This window comes from Protomyctophum parallelum (genome assembly GCF_964188405.1).
Source record: "Protomyctophum parallelum genome assembly, chromosome: 4".
Lineage (NCBI taxonomy): Eukaryota > Metazoa > Chordata > Actinopteri > Myctophiformes > Myctophidae > Protomyctophum > Protomyctophum parallelum.
The window spans coordinates 10327716-10352171 of record NC_139700.1 but is presented as its reverse complement, the minus strand read 5'-3'; the positions used below and the strand labels follow the sequence as shown (position 1 = coordinate 10352171).

The 24456-nt window shown below is 42.3% G+C and overlaps 1 protein-coding gene across 1 annotated transcript in view; it reads left to right on the top strand.

The window, feature by feature from the left end:
* Positions 1-24456, top strand: part of LOC310858091 (solute carrier family 23 member 2) — a gene marked incomplete at both ends in the record, with an annotated part of 77601 nt that overhangs the window by 41779 nt on the left and 11366 nt on the right. The window contains 3 exons of the mRNA XM_083764149.1: positions 774-1027; positions 2415-2579; positions 6252-6360. Of these exons, the coding sequence (XP_083620275.1) occupies positions 774-1027; positions 2415-2579; positions 6252-6360 (528 nt within the window). The remainder of the gene's footprint in view (positions 1-773; positions 1028-2414; positions 2580-6251; positions 6361-24456) is intronic.

Sequence of the window (24456 nt, the reverse complement as noted above, 5' to 3'; positions counted from 1 at the left end):
AAACATCTCCATAATCCGTGCGAAGTTTGCTTTCATATGCTGTATCACACCCGATTCAAGTCTTCTTCAATAAAATGCTAAGAGCGAAGACCATATACCATCGGGGCCACAGGCACAGCATTAAGCAGCAGCATTCAACTCATTCCTTCATCATGACTTGAATGAAATAAAATATAATAAACGTTGCTTTACTGGTGTTTTTCAATAGAAACAAATTATTTTGAGGCATAAAAGGTGACAGCATGCAGTGCAATAGGAATAATTAACCCAAATGTGACAATGTCATGTCTTCTATGGTGCCAGCCTGAAGAAATGTAATACCACGATCCCCAAAGTGCGCATTCCGTATGTGACATCAGCTGACTGGTAAAGAGAATAGTACGGACATGTTGATTGGGTACGTCTCAAACACGCCTTAAACACACCCATGACTAATTCAAGGCCGTTTTGCGCAATCCACGGGGTGTCGAAAGCGCTTCTTAACATGCCCAAAATTGCAATATGACATACAACACGCCCCCAGCTCATAAAACTGTATGTATTACCCTATTGTAAAACACATCTTCAAAATCCAGCCCTATATGTTCTTTTTCAACAAATGAGTCTTGGAAAAATGGGGGTCTGTCTTATAATCAGAATAGTCTCATATTCGTGTGTGCGCGTGCGTGCGCGTGTGCGTGCCTGTGCGCGTGCGTGTGTGTGCGTGCGTGTGTGCCGCTTGCTCGCTCGCTCGTGCGTGCTATTAACACCAACACCTCTTGCCTCCCCTACAGGTCAGTGGGGTGTTCCCACTGTGAGTGTGAGCTCCGTGCTGGGCATGATGGCGGGGGTACTGGCCTCCACCATGGAATCCATCGGGGACTACTATGCCTGTGCCCGCCTATCCGGCGCCCCTCCCCCGCCCACCCACGCCATTAACCGCGGCATCGCCGTGGAGGGCATCGGGTGCATCCTGGCGGCCCTGTGGGGCACCGGGAACGGCACCACGTCCTACAGCCAGAACATCGCAGCGCTCGGCATCACAAAGGTACTGCCCCGTACTAATTATGTCATTAACCCATTTAGACCTTAAAAACATTCAATGTTCAAAGATTTGCGCCACATTTTTACGATTTTTCAAAAATAGCAGACCTACAAGCCCATAGCGCGCCACCGAGTGGCGCGCTATGAGCTTGTAGATCTGCTATTTTTCAATAGCTAAATTATAACATAATGTTTAAAACACCAAAAGGTGTTCCCGCCCTTAATAATCATGTCATAAGGTATATTTATAACCACAAGACCCTCGTCCTTTATTTTATAGTAGTTTTAACAAGACTAATAATACACACTCCTGAACACTCTTTCGTTATTCTTCACTCTACTTCTTTAAAACATGGATTCATGTGTCCTTTACTTTATAATACTAATAGTTTAAAAGCTCTACTTATTGCGACCAAAGGTCGCAGATAACTATGAAATCTTGCGTTTTTGTCACATAACCCACAATTCCCGACGCTCTGTCATGAAGTCACAATTCCCGTCATACACCTGTGTGTGCGTGTGTGCGTGCGTACGTGCGTGCGTGTGTAAAACGTGAATTTAAAAATCACACCTGTGTGAAATGAGGGGCGCTCTTGTCATCGTACATCATTTGTGGACATTTGACATAAGGTGGTCCCTTATTGGCCAAGCGCTCCCACACCAACATGTGATTGGTTAGCCGATTTGCTCGTTTACATAAGTTTTCCCTTCAATGTCAATGGCGTTTCATCTTTTTATGTTTAATTTACATCATATTTAGCGGAATTATCAGCTCTAATCACCATACATCATCATGCATCATCTCATACTGGCCAATCAGAATGCCTGTTGCCTGTGATTGGTTAGCTGATTTGCTTGGTTACATATGACGTAAATTTTTAATTTGCATCATATTTAGCAGAATTCTGATGTCATTTCTCGTGTGGGGACAAAAGCTGTTTATTTAAAAAAAAGGAAAATCCTTGTTATGCCCAAATATGGAGATCCTTGACTGTGATCAATATTACGCCCATATATGGGAATGCCAATATATGATCATATTGTGATGATAACCACTGTGGTTACTACTTACTACTAGAATGTCACGCATTCCTGAACACTTATCTCATCATTCTAATCTAACCGCCATCAACACGACAGGATTTATGATGTAAAAATCAACAAAAACTGTGTTGCCATGTTTCACATGAATGTTTTATTGGGCACGGCAGTTTCTTCCCTCTCCCCATCTATCAGGCTGCTTGTGTGTGTGTGCGTGTGCATGTGCATGTGTGCGTGTGTGCGTGCGTGCGTGCGTGCGTGTATTTGAGTTTGGGATGACGAATAGTCTCAGTGGCTCTGCTTTGATAAATGAGGCCCTGGTTGTTGTTGTTGTTGTTGTTGGGTGCCAGGTTGGCAGCAGATTGGTTCTCCAGACAGCGGGCTTGCTGATGATCGTCCTGGGGATCTTCGGGAAGTTCGGAGCGGTCTTCATCACCATCCCAGACCCTGTCATAGGTGGCATGTTCCTCGTCATGTTCGGAATGATCGCAGCGGTGGGAATATCCAACCTGCAGGTATGGAACGAAGAAACGATTCTATTGAAAACAAATGGGAAGCCATACATATTCATAATGCTTTATGAGAATAATCATAACATGTTATGAAGCATTTTATATCTTTGAGTATTTATTAGGAGTTCTTATAACTATAATTGTAGTGTATAACACAATACAAGTATGTTTATAATGCATATTATATATTATTTCCACACTCACTCCAGAGGGCCACTATGAATGAATGAATTAATGAATGAAAATGAATGAAAAACTTTATTCTGAACATAACAAGTCAAAGAATTAACAGAAGTACAATATAGAAAAAATAAAATAATAATAATAATATTCCCAAAGTATAAACAACAAGAAAATAATAATAATAATAAACAAGCCACACTGGCCGCGTAAGTATAATTGTTTTTTTTTCTCTTCTTTTTATTAATATTTATTTTTTTTATTTTTTTTTATTACTTTTGTATGTTCAGAAAGGAGTAGGTTGAAGTAAAAAACTTATATAACCCTACCCCTTTATAGCTTAATTTCAGCGTCATCGCTTGACGTCATCACATAACTACCAACATAGTATAAACAAAAAAAAAATCAACAGAGAAACCAAGTACATTAAATAGTGTAATAGTGTAAGTCATTGTATATGCGCTATAATATATTCTATTCTATATATCATATTATGATCAATAAAAAATAATTTATATATTTCATATAATACATACATATGGTATATTCTATATATATATATATATATATATATATATATATATATATATATATCAATTAATCAATTAAGTACAATTATCTAAATGATAAGTCAGTGTTTTGTAACTCTACCTCTCTATACCTCTTAATAATGTATTCTTTATATATATTTTTAAACTGGTTCACACGCTTGAGTTCCACATGCAAACTGTTCCATAGTTTTACTCCACAGATTGAAATACAAAATGTGAAAAAAACTATATTTCCACACTCACTCCAGAGGGCCACTATATTTCCACACTCACTCCAGAGGGCCACTATATTTCCACACTCACTCCAGAGGGCCACTATATTTCTACACGCACTCAAGAGGGCCACTATATTTCCACACTCACTCCAGAGGGCCACTATATTTCTACACTCACTCCAGAGGGCCACTATATTTCCACACTCACTCCAGAAGGCCACTAAATTTCCACACTCACTCCAGAGGGAGTATTATATTTTCACACTCACAAACCTCTTATACTTTCTTCGCCATTGGATGTCACAAAAAAGTACTGCGACACGTTTAGAGTTTGTAGATCTGCTATTTTTATATACGAAATGATTATTAATTAATCATTTCAAATGCATGTACTTATAGCCTATTTATGTTAATGTTATTATTTATTAATGATACTATAGACTGAAGTAATTAAAGCAGGTTTTGTTTGCAATTTGCATGGAATTGTTGTTTGGAATTGTAACAGCTGAAATCAATAATATACTGTATCAGTATAGACTGGGTATGCGCATGCATGAAGTCAATGGAAAATCGAGTGACAAAGTGAGTGACAAAGTGAGTTTAACGTTGTTTAACTCAATCAGATAGGACTTTTCTGTTGCATGGGTTGTCAAGTAGGCGTTTGTCAGTAGGCGTTTCCGCTTTACTTCCGGGTATGATGCTGATGTCACACGCATACCCTCTATTCCGATATTAACCTGCGGGCCGTTAAGTGAAGGCGCCAGTTGTTTGACCCATGTATGGTGTGTATAGTGCAAGCAGGACATTGCAGGACATATACATTTAATGGCATTAGACAACATACATAAGTGAGTGAGCCACAGGATTGAAAACATGTGATGACTGAAAAGAGATTATGCCGCGACCACATGGATGCAGCAATTCCAGGCTGGTGGCCTGTGATGTGTCTCCTTACATCACCCTCTCTGTCCTCCTTGTCTTGTCTCTCTATACTTCCCTGTGAACAAAGCAAATACTGACCCCCCCTACAGGCAACGATGTTGCCTGTAGCAGTGGTTCTCAAAGTGGGGCCAGTTTGTGGTAAAATGCATGTTAATTTTGGGGTCCCTGACATTAAAACGTTTGACAACCACTGGCCTATAGGAGTTGAACAAAAGGTTTGTTCATTGTCTATTCAGACTATAGAGCCATATATTCAGTTTTATTTTTAGATTTATATGTTTTGATCATGTTATTGGTTTTTATAGCTTAATTAATGGTATAGCACCTGTCTCACTTATCAGAATGTCTTGTCTTCCCCTTTATAAACCCAAATGTGCCCTATCTTATCTTCTTCTGCAGGCCCTACAGCACCAAAATGACCTTCCTTGTCCATGTGTCATTTGATGACTCTAAACCAGGGGTTTTCAACTGACTTAATATGAACCAGGGACCACCACCCTGACTAACTGATTTAATATGAACTAGGGAGGGACCACCACCCTGACTAACTGATTTTATATGAACCAGGGACCACCACCCTGACTAACTGATTTAATATGAACTAGGGACCACCACCCTGACTAACTGATTTAATATGAACTAGGGACCACCACCCTGACTAACTGATTTAATATGAACCAGGGACCACCACCCTGACTAACTGATTTAATATGAACTAGGGACCACCACCCTGACTAACTGATTTAATATGAACTAGGGACCACCACCCTGACTAACTGATTTAATATGAACCAGGGACCACCACCCTGACTAACTGATTTAATATGAACTAGGGAGGGACCACCACCCTGACTAACTGATTTAATATGAACCAGGGACCACCACCCTGACTAAGAAGAATCAATCAATCAATAGGAAGCACTGTTGTGTTGGGAGGGGGGGATATGGGCTTGGTGTTCGGGGGGAAAAAAGCTTGAAATTAAATAATTACTGTTGAGGGCTTGATTTAATTTGTTAATTTGAGGTGAATTAAATTATTTAACTGAGATATACTAGTGGTCCAGAGCTAAGAATAGATTGAGCCACACCGATCTATTAGTTTCCCATGGTTGCCCTTATTCTTAACCTTCTATATTGAACTCACGCAACGTCTGACTGAAACTTGTGACTGAATTTATAGGCACATGTCCTAATAATGGTGACACAAGCAGGTAATCCGGTACACTTTCCCTTGAGATTCTAACTCAATTTGCTGTGGAAGTTTTTGATGTCTGACTTCCCATGCGGTAACTAACTGACAACATTGACGCGTCGTCATGCTGTAGGTCACCAGGTCATTTAGTGCTAGTGTTTCTCAACTAAGTGGGCCATAAAGGTGAGGTCAAAGGTAAAAACAAAGAGCTTCACTTTTTGCATTACTAAATGCATGGTCAGGGACCACATGCAATACATTCACGGACCACCAGTTGAAAACCCCTGCTCTAAGCAATGCTACTCATGTACAGTGCGTATGACAGCTACAGCTAGCTTTTAATAAAAATGAATTTATTTTCTTTATTTGCCCATGTCCTACAGTTTAATCTCATCCATTCAAAGAAAATGGATACAGCAAAGCCATCTGTTCTATCACTGTCAAGTTCAACCTTTCACTCAACTTAATGACTCACTCGTTCTCTATTCTCGCTCATTCATTACTCATGCCCACACCAGCCTCTCTTGCTTTTATTCGCTCCCTTATTCCCATTCACTCTCTCCCTCTCTCCCTCTCTCTCCCTCTTGTGTTTCAGTATGTGGATCTCAACTCATCCAGAAACCTCCTCATTCTCGGTTTCTCTACGTTCAGCGGCCTCGTCCTACCGACCTGGTTTCACTCCAACCCTGGTATCATTGACACAGGTGACTAACTAATGCACGCACGCACGCACGCACGCACGCACGCACGCACGCACGCACGCACGCACGCACGCACGCACGCACGCACGCACGCACGCACGCACGCACGCACGCACGCACGCACGCACGCACGCACACACACACACACACACACACACACACACACACACACACACACACACACACACACACACACACACACACACACACACACACACACACACACACAGGCAGATTTGGTCATGTCAAACAAAATTTCAATTCAGGTTATATTGTTATGCAAGAAAGAACAATGACTTCTATTTAAGCATGCTGACTTTCCAGGTAAAGATATAGAGGATATAGTAATATTTGCTTGGAATCCCCACTGATGGTAGACAGGTTTCTGAACTGTCCATAGCCCACCAAGGAGAGTGAGTAGACCGAATCTTGAGCATGACCAAGGATCACTTATATTGCATGTAGTTCAGTTTCCTCATCAGCAGATGAAGTACAGTGTGCCACAAGAATCTGATCCCTGCCCTGTGTCTTTACGTGCTTCTACTATAGGCCACATTAAGATGCAGGCAAATAAGATGGGTAGTCCAGTTACATTTGAACAGCTACGAAATATCAAAAAAGTATTTTGTGACTCCTACTAACCTAGAGAAAGTCTCCCGCGCTTGCATTTTTCCTCCTGTCGATTACTGCTGCTCAACTGTAAATGCTCTGGCATAAAAAAGAATAACGTATCCCATCTCATCACAGCGCAGCTGCCAGCTGTTAACTAATAACAGAAGAGCAAAGCAATTATGTTGTCCTCACGCTACAGGCGTTTGAAAATCATAACCGATTTTGAAATTGTTGTTGCTACACACATTTGTGAATCTTCACAAATGTTATTCTCTATAATCTCAAACATGCACACTACACGATTAGAAAATAATTGCCCCCTCACACGCACTACACAGAATAAGCGGTCGTGTGCGGTCATGTTCTTGACAGGCCTTTCCTCCATTTCAGCCGCCCAACGTGCATTGGCATCCATTAAGTCCAACTCATCCGCATTTTAAATCCTAAAATATTACACGTTTTCATATTGTCGGGGCAGCCCAGATGTGTCTCTGAGCAGACCAGGAGTTTAAAGATTGGATCTTTAAACCCTTCAAACTACAGAATTTTTTGGGAAGATCAGTGTAATGGTTTCCGGTTCGATCCCTGGGTTAGTGTCAAAGTGTCCTTGAGAAAGACTGGCGTGTTTTCAGTCATTACAGTGTCTCCGTGTATACACTGAATTAAAAATGAGAACGCAACAGGACTTTGCCATTTGCTCTGGAGCCCGTTTCCATCTAGTCTACACTGAAGACAAAAGGAGAACAGGGGTTCTCAACGTTTATGGCCGGGGACCCCCCGAGATGCTTTGGCAGTGTCTCGGGACCCCCTCACCGCCCCCTCCCGACCCCCAATATAAATTGACTGCTACAATAACCTTAATAATAGAGACAATACACCATAAATAAATACTGTCGCGAGACATGGCCAAAGCATTTCCGGGGGTCCCCACCCAGCCAAAAACGTTGAGAACCCCTGCTTTAATACATACAGGTGTTTCTTACACTTATTTTCATTATGGGTGCCTGGTGGAGCCTCTACAGCGGTGCCTGTTAGGCGCTGCTGTACTTGGAACGATACAAGCTGGAAATTAAGTCCCCACCCAGATATTATGTCTGTGTCCCTATATGCCCATATATGGAGTTCTTTGTCAGGCATGTCCAAATATGGAGTCTATGCAGACATCAGAATGATGGCCAGCTCCATATATGGACACTGGACAGGGGCCCTGTCCATAGCCTGGGCAGAGACCTTTTGGGGCGGTTCTGGACAACCGTGGACCGACTCAACGCCGGGCACTGCACTCCCTGTGGGGGTGTGAAACGCGTGCGAACGGTTCTCGAGTTACGTGGACACGTCGTACACACACAGAGAGACTTGGTGCATTTATAGTTATACTATGTCCATGCAGTCTAAATCAGCCACACACTCAAATGAGAACCATATCATGACAACTAACTTCCATCTGCTCTCGTTTGATTCCAGAGCTGTACGGAAACGTACATCAAGCTGCTTGCCATGCCTTATAAGTATTGGACTCACTAAAGTGACTTTATCACCACACATAACTTCTGGAATCCAAGGACTGCAGATGGAACAACTTGTCATGAGTGTTGTGATGATGTGGCTGATTTCCTGACAGGAAATCCATCCAGCTAATCGATGCAGATGGATGCACACAGGAAAGTGCATCCATCTGCATTGATTAGCTGGATGCACAACAGATGTGTAATCACACGCAGCTCCTTATCTCCGCCACGCTGAAGGCCGGGCGGGGGTGGGCGGGGACAATGTTTCTCCGCCACGCTGAAGGCCGGGCGGGGGTGGGCGGGGACAATGTTTCTCCGCCACGCTGAAGGCCGGGCGGGGGTGGGCGGGGACAATGTTTCTCCGCCACGCTGAAGGCCGGGCGGGGGTGGGCGGGGACAATGTTTCTCCGCCACGCTGAAGGCCGGGCGGGGGTGGGCGGGGACAATGTTTCTCCGCCACGCTGAAGGCCGGGCGGGGGTGGGCGCGGACAATGTTTCTCCGCCACGCTGAAGGCCGGGCGGGGGTGGGCGGGGACAATGTTTTGCGTGTCTGTCTGTGTGTATGAGTCTTGCAAACCGCTAGACCAATGCAGTGTCAAACATTTGGTTCAAGTTGTCAGTACTCTCTCTCTAGGTCGTCCTCAGTCGAGCCCTCCCCGTCGTCGCTTCCTGTCATCGCGGTTTGGTTCACCCTTGGCATTCCATCATACAGATTCTTGTTGGTAACAACTCTTGCTGATGTTAACTACTGCACGCAACATTCTGGTGTAGCACCCATCTATAAATCTCTCCAGGGAAGTGGTCAGGTGGCACGCGGTCCCTCAGCAAGACACCACAGCACAAATCCAAATGCTCTCTCTCTCAGACACACACACACACACACACACACACACACACACACACACACACACACACACACACAGTCACGCACACACACACACACACACACACACACACACACACACACACACAGTTAGGGCTGCATGATGCATGGAAAACAATTAAAATTGCGCTATTTATGCCAAATATTGCGACATTTCATATTCTATATTTTAAGTGTTGCAACACACACGTGCGCACGCGCACACACACACACACACACACACACACACACACACACACACACACACACCCACACCCCCCCTGCTTATGCATGTGTGCGTGCTTGTGTGTTTGCATAAGTTCCTGAGTGAATGTACTCACTGTGTACATGGGTGTGTGTGTGTGTGCGTGCTTTATACGTGCCTGCAAGTATTGTGTACGGGCACTGGGCATGCATATTCTTGTACCGTATATGTGTTTTTAGATTAAGGTTGAGCGTGGAGTCTGTATAAGGTATAAGGGTTAAGCATGTGTCTGTTAGCGCTAAGGTAATATAAGAGCTTATATACTGTAATGTAGTTACTGTACAGTACGTCAGCCTGCATACCAGCTCAGGGTCAGATGGGTGGAGTTTGCCACGAGTGTACAAAGGATTGATTGATTGATTTAAATATTTATTAACAGTTTGCAGAATTACAGTACATTTCAAGCACAAACTCAATACAAAGACTGTTAACTGTGAGTGGACGACCCAATTAAGCATTACACTTGCCGCTCGACTACTGACAAATACTAAGAAACGGGACCATATCACACCAATAGCAGATCTGCACTGGTTGCCAGTGAGCACCAGATGTGATTTTAAGATTGTTTTAATCACGTTCAAAGCCCTAAATGGGCTGGCCCCTATTAGTCAAGGCAGGATTTCAGAGAATGTGCTCATTTAAAGTGCTGAAGGCAAATCGTGTTAATTTATGGCATACATGTTTTCTAGGGGTATTAAGGTCTGCTGAATCCAAATCTGCTGTATGCCAAACTCAAAAATGGATGCTAAGCCCTCAAAATGGACCATTTAAAGATGGCGGCCACCATTATGCTGAAACATAATAAAACGCCTAAACAAGGTAGAAATATAGACTTTTATGTTTTCATATATGGGGAATACAATTCAATATTCTGATTTGAAATCAAGTGTGAGGAAATTGCTTAAAATTCATACATATTGTGAAAATTGACATTTATTGGCGAATATCTTTCCAACCAACTTTATGCAATAATTGATGTTCCCAATAAGTATATGTACATAACGTGTACAAGGTAACCAACTCCATAATACTTGTGAAGAAACTGCTTAAAAATAATATTGCATGCCTGTGGTATAAACTACAATATCAGCCACAAACGGCTTGCTGCTTCTCTATGAATGGTCCAGGCCCTTAAGGAGAACATCAGTCTAATCACCAAAGTTTCCCCATATGTAGCCATGGTTGGACAAAGACAATAATTTGGCCCGGACATTTTCGCGGAATTTGGCCCAGACTGGCCCACCACAACCAGCACGCAGATACTCTACTGACTTTTCAGTGGTCGAGACTCGAGGCCCATACAAATACTTGAAATACAAGCCCTTAACACCTACACATTTAACAGTAAACAACATAAATGATACACAACCAACAGACAAGTTGAGACAACTAATTTAACATTTGGCCCAGACCGGCCCACCAGAGGGTCAGCCCACCGGGCACATGCCTGGTATGTCCTGTGGCCAATCCAGGCCTGGATGTAGCCCAGGGCATGCTCTAATGATTTACTTCCGTCCATTTTGAGGGCTTAGCATCCATTTTTGAGCTTGGCATACAGCAGATTTGGATTCAGCAGACCTTAATACCCCTAGAAAACATGTATGCCATAAATTAACACGATTTGCCTTCGGAGTTCATATATTTGGGAAAGTGACCCAGACTATATTTACATCCGTGAGATGCTATCCCTCCCCAACTCCATGCGCACCCTCAGATTCTCGGATAAGGCCCTCCTGGCTGTACAAACCTAGTTACCCGGGGTGACCGGGCTTTTTCCGCTCGAGCTCCCAGACTGTGGAACGCACTGCCAGTGCACATTAGGGTAGCCCCATCCGTCCCCCTATTCAAGTCTCGTCTGAAAACCCACCTTTATACAGAGTATTTTTTAACTACTTAATTAGCCAATTTGGACATACATGCTTGCTATTGTTTTGTGTGCCATTATGTTACTGTGTGTTTCTTGTTGTTTTTATCCTGTTCTGTGCAGCACTTTGGAACTATGTTTTAAAAAGTGCTATACAAATAAAGTTCATATCATTGTTTACAACAGGGTCCACCATGTTCAATTCATCAAAACATTTAGAGACGTACAAATAGACACTTCTATATAGTTAAAGAACAGAACAGGAATTTATCATAAAGGAAGCAAATAGGGAAAAGAAACATATACAGTGAGGGGAAAAGGGTGGGGGGATTCAGATTTTACGGGGGCCAGTTTCGAATTGCAGCCGTCCGTAGGTGCCCTTTGAGAGCGGTTTTGAAGGAGTCAAGGGATTCACATGTCTTAATGACTGTTGGTAGGTTAGTCCATTGTTTGTGCCGAATCTGGGTTGTACATGGTTTGTTGCACTCCCTCTGGTGTTGTGGGTGTGGACTTCGTTTACATTAAGGAAGTATTTAGACAGGTACATGGGTATCTTGGTGGTGTATCGAATCTTGTGGACCAGACCCAATGCAAGATGCTGTACTCTGTCGTCGACCCTAAGCCATCCCAGCCTGGCAAAGTGGGCAGGGGTGAGGTGGGTTCGGGGGGTGAGGCCAAGTAGGAGCCTGACCAGTTTGTTTTGGGAGGTCTGGAGCCTTGTTTTAAGGGCCTTTGAGGTGCATGCATAGTCAAAGAAACCTTGTACGAGGGCTCCTGTTAAGGTCTTTAAGGTCTTTTTGTTGACCAGTGAGGAGATCCTGTAAAGATTTACTTTTTTGATTACGTTGGTGGCCATTTTATCACCGGAAAGATTGGCCTCCAGGATGGAACCTAGGTAGGTAATTTCATCTTTTCGTGTGATAATATTGTCACCCACTCTAACCAAGAAGCCATCTGCCTTGCTGAGATTGCTACAGTATTTGATCCGAAGAGAATGGATTCAGATTTTCCCAGGTGTAAGGATAGTTTGTTATCAGGGAGCCAGGTGCAGATTCTACCGAGTTCAGAGCTGAAGGTCTTGTTCCTGTCCGAGACCAGCAGTGCTGAGTCATCGGCGAACAGGAACAAGTTGGAGCTGGAGATGTTTATAAATGCACCATTTACACAATAACCTGCAATAAACAGTGCAGGACATTTTGACTGTAAAAAAGAAACCCCAGACCATTCTCAATCGCAATAGTTGACAGCACCGGCGTGACAACTTACTTGTGGTTTTGATGCATCGTTGACAGTCACAGAGAAGAATGCAGAACAGTGAGGCAGGCAGAAATAAAAAACCCAAGTTGGTTGGTTTACCACTAACCCAACATTGGGTGTTTTAAAGGCGCAGTGAAACGGAAATGGTGAACAACATGAAAATGGTGTTTCCACATGAAACACCGGTCTGAAGTTTCTGAACCAATCAGAGCGTCGCATCCCTTCAGGCGATGGGACGGTAGCTAGGGACGGTAGCTATGCTAAGCGCAACAGAGTGGTGTTGTTTGTTTATAAATCATAATGGTCAGCACAACCAGTTTACTGTTATGTGGCTTATTTCTACCCTATAATGTTTTCAGATACATATTATAGCGTGATGATTAAGTTGAAACCGAGTAATACACTGTCTGGATGTTATCTGGAATGGAAATAAAAACGGAGTATTATGTAATCAATAGCAGCTGTGATGGATGGATGCGCAATTATGGGAAATTAATCACGCAGCACGTTTTCGTTTTAATAAATAAATAATGCAATCATTTTTATGGACCTTTGATATAAAAACACACAGAAATGAGAATTTTCACATTCTTTTGGCATCCATTGTTAGGTATGCCCATATAATGACCACGGATATGCTCTAAAAGTGTGAAAAACGTCTTTTTCATTTCACTGCACCTGTAATAGTTCCCGTAAAGTAAAGGAGCAACTTGGACACTCAAGCATGAAGGAAGCATGAGTTAAGTCCGTTGCTCTCCCCAGGTTGGCGGAGGGTGTGTAGAGCCCAGGATCACATTAGATGATTGACACAGGGGTGAAAAATGGGTTACAAAATCGTGGGATAAAAAATATATATATAAAAAAAAAAAAAGTTCCCGTAAAGGGGAAACAAGTAATAAAGACAAGCCATGATGCCACACAAGACCCTGACACAACCATGAATGACCGTTGTCATATAAACGTTGTGGGCGGCCTCGTAAATCTGCCGACATCCTAAAAGTATATCCGGACCAAGCAGACTGGGCACCAAGAATCATTTGTATATTCGTCGTAAACATTAAAGTTTATTTTATTATGCATCCTTAAAGTAGAGTGTGGGAACTTCACCATTGTGAGTGACATGGAATGTGATTATACATAGCATTTGGCTTAATCAACTCCCTTCGTCGAAGCAAATAATCCACTACTCTCACAAAGAAACAAGCTCGGTTCAGATGATGTGGGAGTCAATAAATATTCCGTGTGAACATAATGCGCTCCTCCGCTCACTTTGTGTGGACACATTTTGTCAATAACGTAATGCGCTGCTCCGCTCACTTTGTGTGGACACATTTTAGGATATGAGTCATAGTCTGACATTATATTTTGAAAGAATATGACATCACATTCTTTGGAACGGCTTGCGTCATGAGAACATTCAAACACAATTACATAGTGATAACTTCTTTCTATTCATTCAAGCCCAACACTGAACACTTCTTGACACTTAATGACTTGCATGCAGTCAGAGATCCATGTGGCTTAAACACTTAATTTTCCAAAGAATACATTTATTCCCTGGTGTCCACTTTTCCGGTTACAATTAAGGGATACAAGACCAAGCTAGACAAGACAGTAAATTAGTCAAATCTGTTTCTGTGACAATAATATCAACAAAATGTTTCAGTATGTTAGTGGATCTTCTGATTATAACCATATGGGGCGGCAGTGGCTCAGGGGTAGATTGGTTCAGGGGTAGATTGGTTCAGGGATAGATTGGTTCAGGGGTAGATTGGCTCAGGGGTAGATTGGTTCAGGGGTAGATTAATTCAGGGGTAGATTGGCTCAGGGGTAGATTGGTTCAGGGGTAGATTGGTTCAGGGGTAGATTGGTTCAGGGGTAGATTGGTTCAGGGGTAGATTGGTTCAGGGGTAGATTGGTTCAGGGGTAGAGCGGCTGGTAGAGCGACCGGTTGGGAACCGTGAGGTTCCTGGTTCGAGCCCAGGCTCCCTCAGAGTTAGTGTCTAAGTGTCCTTGAGCAAGACACTGAACCCCTAATTGCACCCGATGTGCAGGTTGGTGCCTTGCATGGTTTGATTGGTTTCCTCCGCCATCGGTGTATCAATGTGTGTGTACATGGGTGAATGTAATGCACCAAAAATATATATTAAAGCGCTTTGGATAAAAGCACTATATAAATGCAGGCCTTTTTTTATCACAGCTAAAATCACAGCTGAAATTTGCCTTGCCTTGCAATCTGATCTCGACAATGGCAGATCTGATTACATATAACATTTGACCCCATCTTTTCATGCCAAGGTGCCACAATTTGTAAAAAATAAAAAAATAAAAAAGGTATAATGTGTGTGTAAATGGAAAAAAAGGTATAATTCATGATATTATGCCGTATGAGTTGTGATGACAGGTTGACGGTGTGCATACAATTTATGACAGGGTCCTCTCATTTAGTCGTCACCAGAGTAGTGACTTCACACACACATCCTCTCTCTCTCTCTCTCTCTCTCTCTCTCCCTCAGACAGACAGGGGAGCACCACGCTCCTTTCTCCTTCTCCGTTTGTGTATTCATATATTTGATCCTACGGAGCAGTGGTTCCCAAAGTCAGGTGATGTCACAGGGCGTGACCATACGTATATGGAGGTGTGATGTCACGTGGGCGTGACCATGGAGGTGTGACTAATGGACAGGAGATGCAGGTTTTCATAGTAAACGCAACCTATATGGTCGCAATTAAAGGTAAAACCAACACGTGCCAAAACTCCAGCGCTCGCCCAGCAGTCTGCTGTCACCCAGGCGGATGCGTGCTCGACTATCGCTTACAATAGTCGCTCATATTTGATAGAAAATGTAATTTATTTGGCGGCAGTAACGTTAGCCTTTTCTTGTTCTTCGTATCCGTATCTTAGTCAAACCGCCGGGATCAATTGTTTATATTTGTTATATATATTTTATGTTTATATTATTTGTTATAATATCAACATCAAGTAGGACTAAAAGGGTAAACACGTGAGAAAAAGAAAAGCCCAAGAATGTGTAGACAAGAAGACTAGTCCCCAGACATAGTCCCAGTGTGCATTTACTGGAAGGTACAAGTGATGCGATCCTGACCGAGGTCATATGATGTTGTTTATTCCATGACTGTATGTGTTTTTAATCTTCTCTGCGCCTCCGTGGATGTTTGTGGTTGTCTCTGTGTGTGTGTGTGTGTGTGTGTGTGTGTGTGTGTGTGTGTGTGTGTGCGTGCATGCGTGCGTAATGGGCTGCAGGTGTGTGTGCTTGGCTGATTGAGTGCATGATGAAGTGTGATGTGATGTGACTTCTATAAAGTCACACAGAGTGACAGTTTTGCTGGCAGTCTGGCTTGGGAGTGCAGAGAGGAAAGCCCGCAGGAGCTAGGGAAAACCTGGCCTTTTAAATCCACCGCTGGGAGACTGGAACCAATCGGCTCCCTGGAACAACATACTGTACACATTCAATCATCCACTCCATACGCCATGCACACCCGCAGCTCATCACACACACACACACACACACACACACACACACACACACACACACAACTACAGGCACAGTGATGGTTACAACACTCGTCCCCGAAACATCCACATGTCACAGGAATGAAAAAACGTCTTTGTCTTATGCTGAATTCCATATCATATGGAAACAAACCTGGCCTTTATCCCTCGTCCATTCTCTCCTGTCTCCATTGAGACACCATCTCTCCTGCCTCTCCCCCGTTCGAACATCGATATCCACAAAATACGCGAACGAATATCCACAAACTACGTCTCCAGCTCGCAACGTGTGGTTAATTGAATCCATTACAGAGGAAATTACTGCAGTGCACCCCCTGCCGTTTTGACAAATTACGGTTCTGTGCTCGTCCCCGTGGCATCGGACTGCTTCCGGACGTTTAGGAGAGTTGCCGTTGCTAATGGTTAGCTGTGATATACTAGTGGACGTGTCTCTGATCTCCTGCTGAGGTCTCAGTGGCCAAAACCTTAGAGTATTATATTAATAGAGACGTCACCGGATTTTTCCTCCCATCCACTTTAAGCATTAAGTTGCTCAAAAGTGCATGAGGAAAATTCACTCCTCCTTCCGGGTAGGAACAGAGTGCATTCTGGGATGGATTGCCCCAATAACATGAACGCGCTGGCCGTTGACTATTATTGCGCACTTTCACATATGAAACATTCATTCACGTGTCACGGGCCCAATAACATCAACGTGCGCAATGATAGTCAACGGGCTCGAACTGCAATGACAAATTCGGCCACTATGTCCATTTGGCCTCAGGGTTTCCTCCGGGTGCCGTCTCTATTAATATATACTCCCAGCCTGGTTTGCATATGCGCTGGCAAAGAAATGGCATTCAATCGTTGGGTTTCTCTCCTTAACTGAGGTTCCAAATTGTGGCACCTTGGCATGAAAAGATACAAGGGGTCAAATGTTTTATTTTATTTTTCATTTTTTCTCTCTCTCTTTTTTTAATGATCTGCCATTGTCGAGATCAGATTGCAAGGCAAGGCAAATTTCAACATTTCAACAATAAGGCAATGACAAAACATTGTTCGGTTAATGGAGAGAAAAGAGAAAAGAATAAGTTAGGCCAAAATAATGGAAAAATAGGGAAAAAATAACTAAAGCAAAAACATAAGAGTAAAAGAAAAATTCAATGAAAGGCAGTAGCAAACAAAAAGGTTTTTAGCTGTGATAAAAAAAAAAAGCTAGCATAGGCTACTTGCAGTTTTCTGGAACTGCAGTTTGTTACTTTACAGATATGTGGTGCATAAAAACTGAACGCAGCTTAATCTACACGCTTAGTTTTGATTGTAGGGATAGAAAGCAGACTCCTCCACATTTGTTCTGCCACCTCATTAGAGGTTTTTAAGTCCCTATTGAAGACTCACTTTTTCTCTGTGGCCTTCGACAGTGCCTGATTATTATGTAAATGTTATACTGTCCATAGCTCTATTTTCTTTTCTTATTTTGTCTCTCTGTTCCTCCATATTGTTGCACTTTTGTTATGTACTGTTCTGTCTTTTCTATTTTTATACCTGTACAGCACTTTGGTCGACCATGGTCGTTGTGATATGTGCTATATAAATAAAGTTGAGTTGAGTTGAGACCTTTCCTATAGTGGAAGATTTAAGGCACATTTGACTTCAAGTCATGATACAGAGAAACCCTTTGGCATGGAAGTACCTTAGGGTCATATGAAAAGATTTATCCAAAGAGACAAGCTGCATCACCCTTCATTACTGAAATATGCACGTTTTTCAAAATGGCCGCCGACAATGAACCACTATTACACCAGAGCCCATATCTTTGCTTTGGTTAGAGCTATAATAATAATATTGGTGTCAAAGTATACATTTTTAGGGTCAAGGAATCCAATTAAATAGATTTCAAGAATAAAAAACCCAATAGTTTTCTCGTTACCATGACAACAGGGGTAAAATTTGCTAATTTAATTCAAAAGAATACGTTTTAACAGGGTAACTTTACCCCCCCTCACCCTCTAAAGCTTTAATTTAGTTTCCTCTTTGGCATGGAAGTACCTTAGGGTCATAGGAAAAGATTTATACAAAGAGACAAGCTGCATCACCTTTCATTTGTGAAATATACACATTTTTCGAAATGGCCGTCACCATTTACAGCAATACAGCATAGCCCGTATCTTTGCCTCTGTTAAAGCTATAATAAAAAGATGTATGTCAAAGTGTACATTTTTGGGGTCAAGGAATCCAATTAAATAGATTTCAAGAATAAAAAACCCAATAGTTTTCTCGTTACCATGACAACAGGTGTAAAATATGATCATTTCATTAAAATAAACATGTTTTAACAGGGTAACTTTCCACCCCCTCCCCACCCCCCTAAAACTTAGTTTTCCATTTGGCATGGAAGTAACATTGCAAAGAAATTATTCAAAGAGACAAAATGAGATCACTCTTCATTTCTGAAATATATTCCTTTTTTTAAATGTCCGCCATTTACAGCAATACAACATAGCTCATATCATTCTGTTAGAGCTATAATATTGGTTTCAAAGGAATTCAATTGAGTAGTTTTCAATGCAAAAAATAAATACAAATAGAAATCACTAATTACCATGACAGTGGGTGGACAAATGTGCAAATTTCATTCAAAAACAGGGTAACTTACACCCTCCCACACTTTACTTTTACCTTTGGTATGGAAGTACCTTATAGGGCAATAAGAAAGACATTATTCAAAGAGACAAATAAGAACACTTGATTTCTGAAATATATGTGTTTAAAAATGGCCACCACCATTTGAAGTAATACAGCAGATGCAAAGGTATGGGACCTTTGCTTCTGTTAAAGCTATAATGGTAAACTTCAAAGTGTACATAGGGTCAATACCATGACAATGGAGTTGCAAATCCTATTCACATAATGTATCTGCAGACAAGTATCTGCAGAGAGCCATGTATGCTCTGACATGCAGCATTCTCAAGGTGCCTTACATGGGGCCCTGTATGGGGCACCTGTTGTGGGGGATTCCGTAGTCTTACTGGGGGTCTTCAATGCACGTGGGCAATGACAGACACTTGGGAGTGGCGTGTTTGGGAGGAACGATCTCCCTGATCTGAACCCGAGTGGTGGCTTGTTATTGGACTTCTGTGCTGACCATAACAGTTATGGTCAGTATATGTTATCCCGGGAGACTCGGGACAGCCAGTTAAGAAACTCCACAGTGGAAAAGCCCCAAAGGTTGGTGAGATCCGTCGAGAAATGCTGAAGGCTCTGGGTGTTGAGGGGATTGGTTGACACTTGACACATATTTTCAACATAGGGACAGATAGGGTGAGAAGTTCAGTCATGTGAGAGAGACTCAGAGTAGAGTCGCTGCTTATTCGCTTGGAAAGGAGTCATCTTAGGTGGTTCGGGCATCTGGTTAGGATGCTTATCGGGCATCTCCCTATAGGGAGGTCCTCGATGCACGTCCCACTGGGAGGAGACCCCTGGGAAGACCAAGGATGAGATGGAGGGATTACAACCATTCATTGGCCTTGGAACGCCTCTGGATCCCCAGGTGGAAGTTACTAATGTTGCTCTGGAGAGGGAAGTCTGTAGCATGGTGGAGCTGTTGCCCCTGTGACCTGACTAAGGATAAGCGGTTGAAGATGGGTATTTTCAATATTGCGTGGAAGTCTGGTACAGTGCCTAAATAGTGGCAGACTGGGGTAGTTGTGCCATTCTTTAAGAAAGGGGACCAGAGGTTGTGTGCCAATTTTAGAGGTATCTCATTGCTCAGTCTCCCTGGTTTACACCAAGGTACTGGAAAGGAGGGTCTGGCCGATAGTCAAACCTCAGATTCAAGAGGAGCTAAGTGGATTCCGTCCTTGTCGTGGAATAACTGACCAGCTCTTCACTCTTGCACAGATCCTGGAAAAGGCCTGGGAGTATGAATATCCAGTCTACTTGTGTTTTGTGGATACAGCGTGCAGGAATATGGGGTGAGGGGGTCCTTGTTGAGGGCCATTCAAACTCTGTACACCCAAAGCGAGAGCTGTGTCCGTGTGTTGGGCAGTAAGTCAGATTTGTTTGTGGTTGGGGTTGGCCTCCACCAGGGCTGCACATTGTCACCTATCCTGTTTGTGATTTTCATGGAAGGATCTCGAGACGCAGTCGTGGAGGAGAGGGTATACGCTTCGGGGAGCTAAGGGTTGCTTCACTGCTTTTTGCAGATTATGTTGTCGAGTGTGTGGTGGACATAGGAAGAGGATCAGCATCTCCAAATCTGAGGCCATGGTACTCAGCAGGAAACCGCTGTATTGTGCAATGCTGGGGGAAATTTGATGTCACCTTGTTGAGACTTATTTGATTAATTACATATGCATATTTTACCACAATTGTGATTGTAAAATTGTAATTTAGCGGTGCTCCTATATGCACAGCTTTGTGTGTACGTGTGTGCATGAGCACGGAATGTGCTCAGTTGATTGGCTGATGATGTATAATGATATGAGTGGAAATTAGCAAAATTTTATAACAGAAGCAAAAATATTAGATCTGTTGTATTATTGTAAATGGTGGCGGCCATTTTGAAAATGTGTATATTTCGTAAATGAAGGATGATGCAACTCGTCTCTTTGGATAAATCTTTTCCAATTGCCCTAAGGCCCTTCCATGCCAAAGGGAAAACTAAATACAAGTTTTAGGGGTGAGGGGTGGAAAGTTACCCTGTTAAAACGTATTTTACGATTTAAATTAGCATATTTGACCCCTATTGTCATGGTAACGAGAAAACTATTGGGTTTTTTATTCTTGAAATCCATTTAATTGGATTCCTTGACCCTAAAAATGTATACTTTGGCACCAATATTATTATTATAGCTCTAACAGAGGCAAAGATACGGGCTATGCTGTATTGCTGTAAATGGTGGTGGCCATTTTGAAAAAGGTGTATATTTCAGAAATGAAAGGTGATGCAGCTTGTCTCTTTGGATAAATCTTTTCCTATGACCCTAAGGTACTTCCATGCCAAAGAGGAAACTAAATGAAAGTTTTAGTGGATGAGGGGGGGGTAAAGTTACCCTGTTAAAACATATTTTTTCGAATGAAATGTGCATATTTGACCCCCGTTGTCATGGTAACGAGAAAACTATTGGGTTTTTTAGTCTTGAAATCTATTTAATTGGATTCCTTGACCCAAAAAATTTATACTTTGGCACCAATATTTTTATTATAGCTCTAACAGAAGCAAAGATACAGGCTATGCTGTATTGCTGTAAATGGTGGCGGCCATTTTGAAAAAGGTGTATAATTCAGAAATGAAAGGTGATGCAGCTTGTCTCTTTGGATAAATCTTTTCCTATGACCCTAAGGTACTTCCATGCCAAAGCAGTTCTCTGTATCATGACTTGAAGTTAACGGCAAAAATTTCGGCCTTAAATCTTCCACTACTAGATTACCTGAGATGTAGGGACGGTTCATGTAGCACATATCAGGGATGTGTTTTGCCCCTAAACAAAAATACGTATATGGACCAACAGTAGTGTTTTGAAATTGATTATTTGAGCCAGTGTAAAGATTTAAGCAGTGGAGTGCTCTACTTAATTGGTATCAGTATGGATTCTGGCAGCAGCGTAGTTCTGAATCAACTGCAGTCGTCTGATTCAAGCGCTATTCATATTTATGGATTTTCAGTGGTGAGGTGACCACCGAACTACAACATGTCACTGAGGTGACCACCGAACTACAACATGACGTCACGAGCCGCGGTGAAGAGCAAACCACCGCCACCGCTCCAGCCCTTCTCTCTGTTTTTACTCACCACCGCTCAGCGTTATTTCAGCTCCGGTGGTCACCTCACCACCGGAGCGGTGGTCACCTCACCACCGAAACTACAAGTTTCTAAATCTTATATTTAGATTTGGTCTGGTTTAATCTAGTCACCTCTGAGGTTACTGGAGGTCAAAAGCTTAAAGTGTGAGGGGATTAAGCATGTTTACCTACACCTATAAGCTCTGGTCCATAGCTCTAGAACTATGTTACTCTCTACTTCCGCCGCTCGCATGAATGCAGACCAGCCTCTCCTCTTTAGCGTAAATAAAAATAAAGTTTTTGCTACTCACCAAAACAAAGGCAGGCTGTGTTATTAGAAAGCCTACTGTCCTTAGTGGACGCACTCTGAGCCCCCCCACCACACGTATAAAATTTTCTTTTTGGCCAAAAGGGGATTTTGTTTCCACCGAAAAAAAAATACTTTTAGTTACTCCACTGTCTGTGTGGAGTTTGCAGGTTCTCCCCATGTCCCCTATAGAGTGTCGCAGTCCCTCCCCCTTTCAGAACAACGAGTGGCCCAGGAAATGAATCGCAATGCATTTGTCCCATATAGGCATTTCGTGCTTTATTTATTTAAAGACCTTTTAAGCGTCGTACGAAGCCAACAAATCATGACAACACACACAATATTTCGGGCCAAACAAAGAATTAGAAAGTAGAAAAAAACGGCAGGTTACAACCCTTTTTTGTTGTTTTTCTTCTTTGTAATTATTTGTTTGGTCCAAAATATTGTGTGTGTTGTCATGATTTGTCACGACAAGAGTTGGCTTCGTACGACGCTTAAAAGGTCTTTAAATAAATAAAGCACGAAATGCCTATGGGACAAATGCATTGTGATTCATTTCCTGGGCCACTCGTTGTTCTGAAAGGGGGAGGGACTGCGACGCTCTACAAAAACATGCAGTAATCCTGGTCTCTAAACTACAAGCATTTAACCTATAATATTGGAGATATACATATAAGAATTATAATGTGCTATACTGTCTGATCCTATATAGGAGTCAGTTAGTCTGATCCTGGCCAAATGAAAAAGTCTGCGAGTGACAAGAAGTTATTATGAAGGCAGGATAGCTTCATAGAGCCAGAGTTAATGTCAACGTAGATTGCAAAATATAATATTTTGACATTTTTTAATTAATAAACAAACGTTTGCATATGTTTCGATGCAGCCATTTACCACAATTGACCGTTGGCTATATTCTCATGTCAAATTGACGACGAGAATGATAGATGCCGACGTTGCATTGAATTGACCGAATTGCCCACGTTTTGGTCATACACAAGTTTGATAAATGAGGGTCATTATGCTGTCAATATTCTCTGTGCACCATGATGTTTTGTTAGATACAAGCATTTAACCATTGTCATGTGTGTATGCATAAAAAACATGCTAAAATAGCCAATAGCAGACAATGTGGAATCCAAGGGTCGTAACACAAGTATTGTTTTTCATCAATTATTTTACAGAATGTAATGGAAGGGGACAGCATTCCTTACGCAAGGGCCCATTCCCCTGTTCTACTCTGTGTGTTTGTGTGTGTGTGTGTGTGTGTGTGTGTGTGTGTGTGTGTGTGTGTGTGTGTGTGTGTGTGTGTGTGTGTGTGTGTGTGTGTGCGTGTGCGTGTGCGTGTGCGTGTGCGTGTGTGCGTGTCATTTTGATTTATATAGCACATTTAACAACAGGAGTTGACAAACGTATCAAAATGTAATCATGATAATTGTATGATGCATTATACACTGTAATAATGCATTATAGTGTGATTATTTTGTTATTGTACTGTAAGTGGTCAGTGGGTGCTTTATAGGACCACTTCAAGTGGAGCATGAAATGCTCTCGAGAGTGAAATTATTGTTAAACATCCGCATTTACAAGGAGTCTCTGGCGACTTTTCTAGTCATGCATTGACAATTGTCATTGTCATTACTGCAATGCACTTTTTTCAGGACTGCCTAAGAAAACAACTGACAGATTACAACTTGTCCAAAATGCAGCAGCCAGAGTTTTAACTAGAACTAAGATGAGAGAACATATTACTCCAGTTTTGGCATCACTGCACTGGCTTCCGGTTGTTTTTAGGATTGATTTTAAAATTATTTTAGGTATTTTACCTACATGACTGCCTGCCTAAATAATTATGTCCCAAACCTCCCCCTAAGGTCTTCCACTGCTGGCCTGCTCGCTTTGCCTAAAAAAATGGCAACTAAAAAATACGGGGAAGCAGCTTTTTGCTTCTACGGGCCGTCGGCATGGAACAAGCTCCCACTGTACCTTCGTCAGGCAGCCTCTGTAGACATTTTTAAAGCTCAGCTCAAGACCCACTTCTACAACATTGATTTTAATTGATCTTTTATTTTTTTGTTATTCATGTCCTCACTGTATTGCATTACTGCTTGTTTTTTAATGTCGTTGCC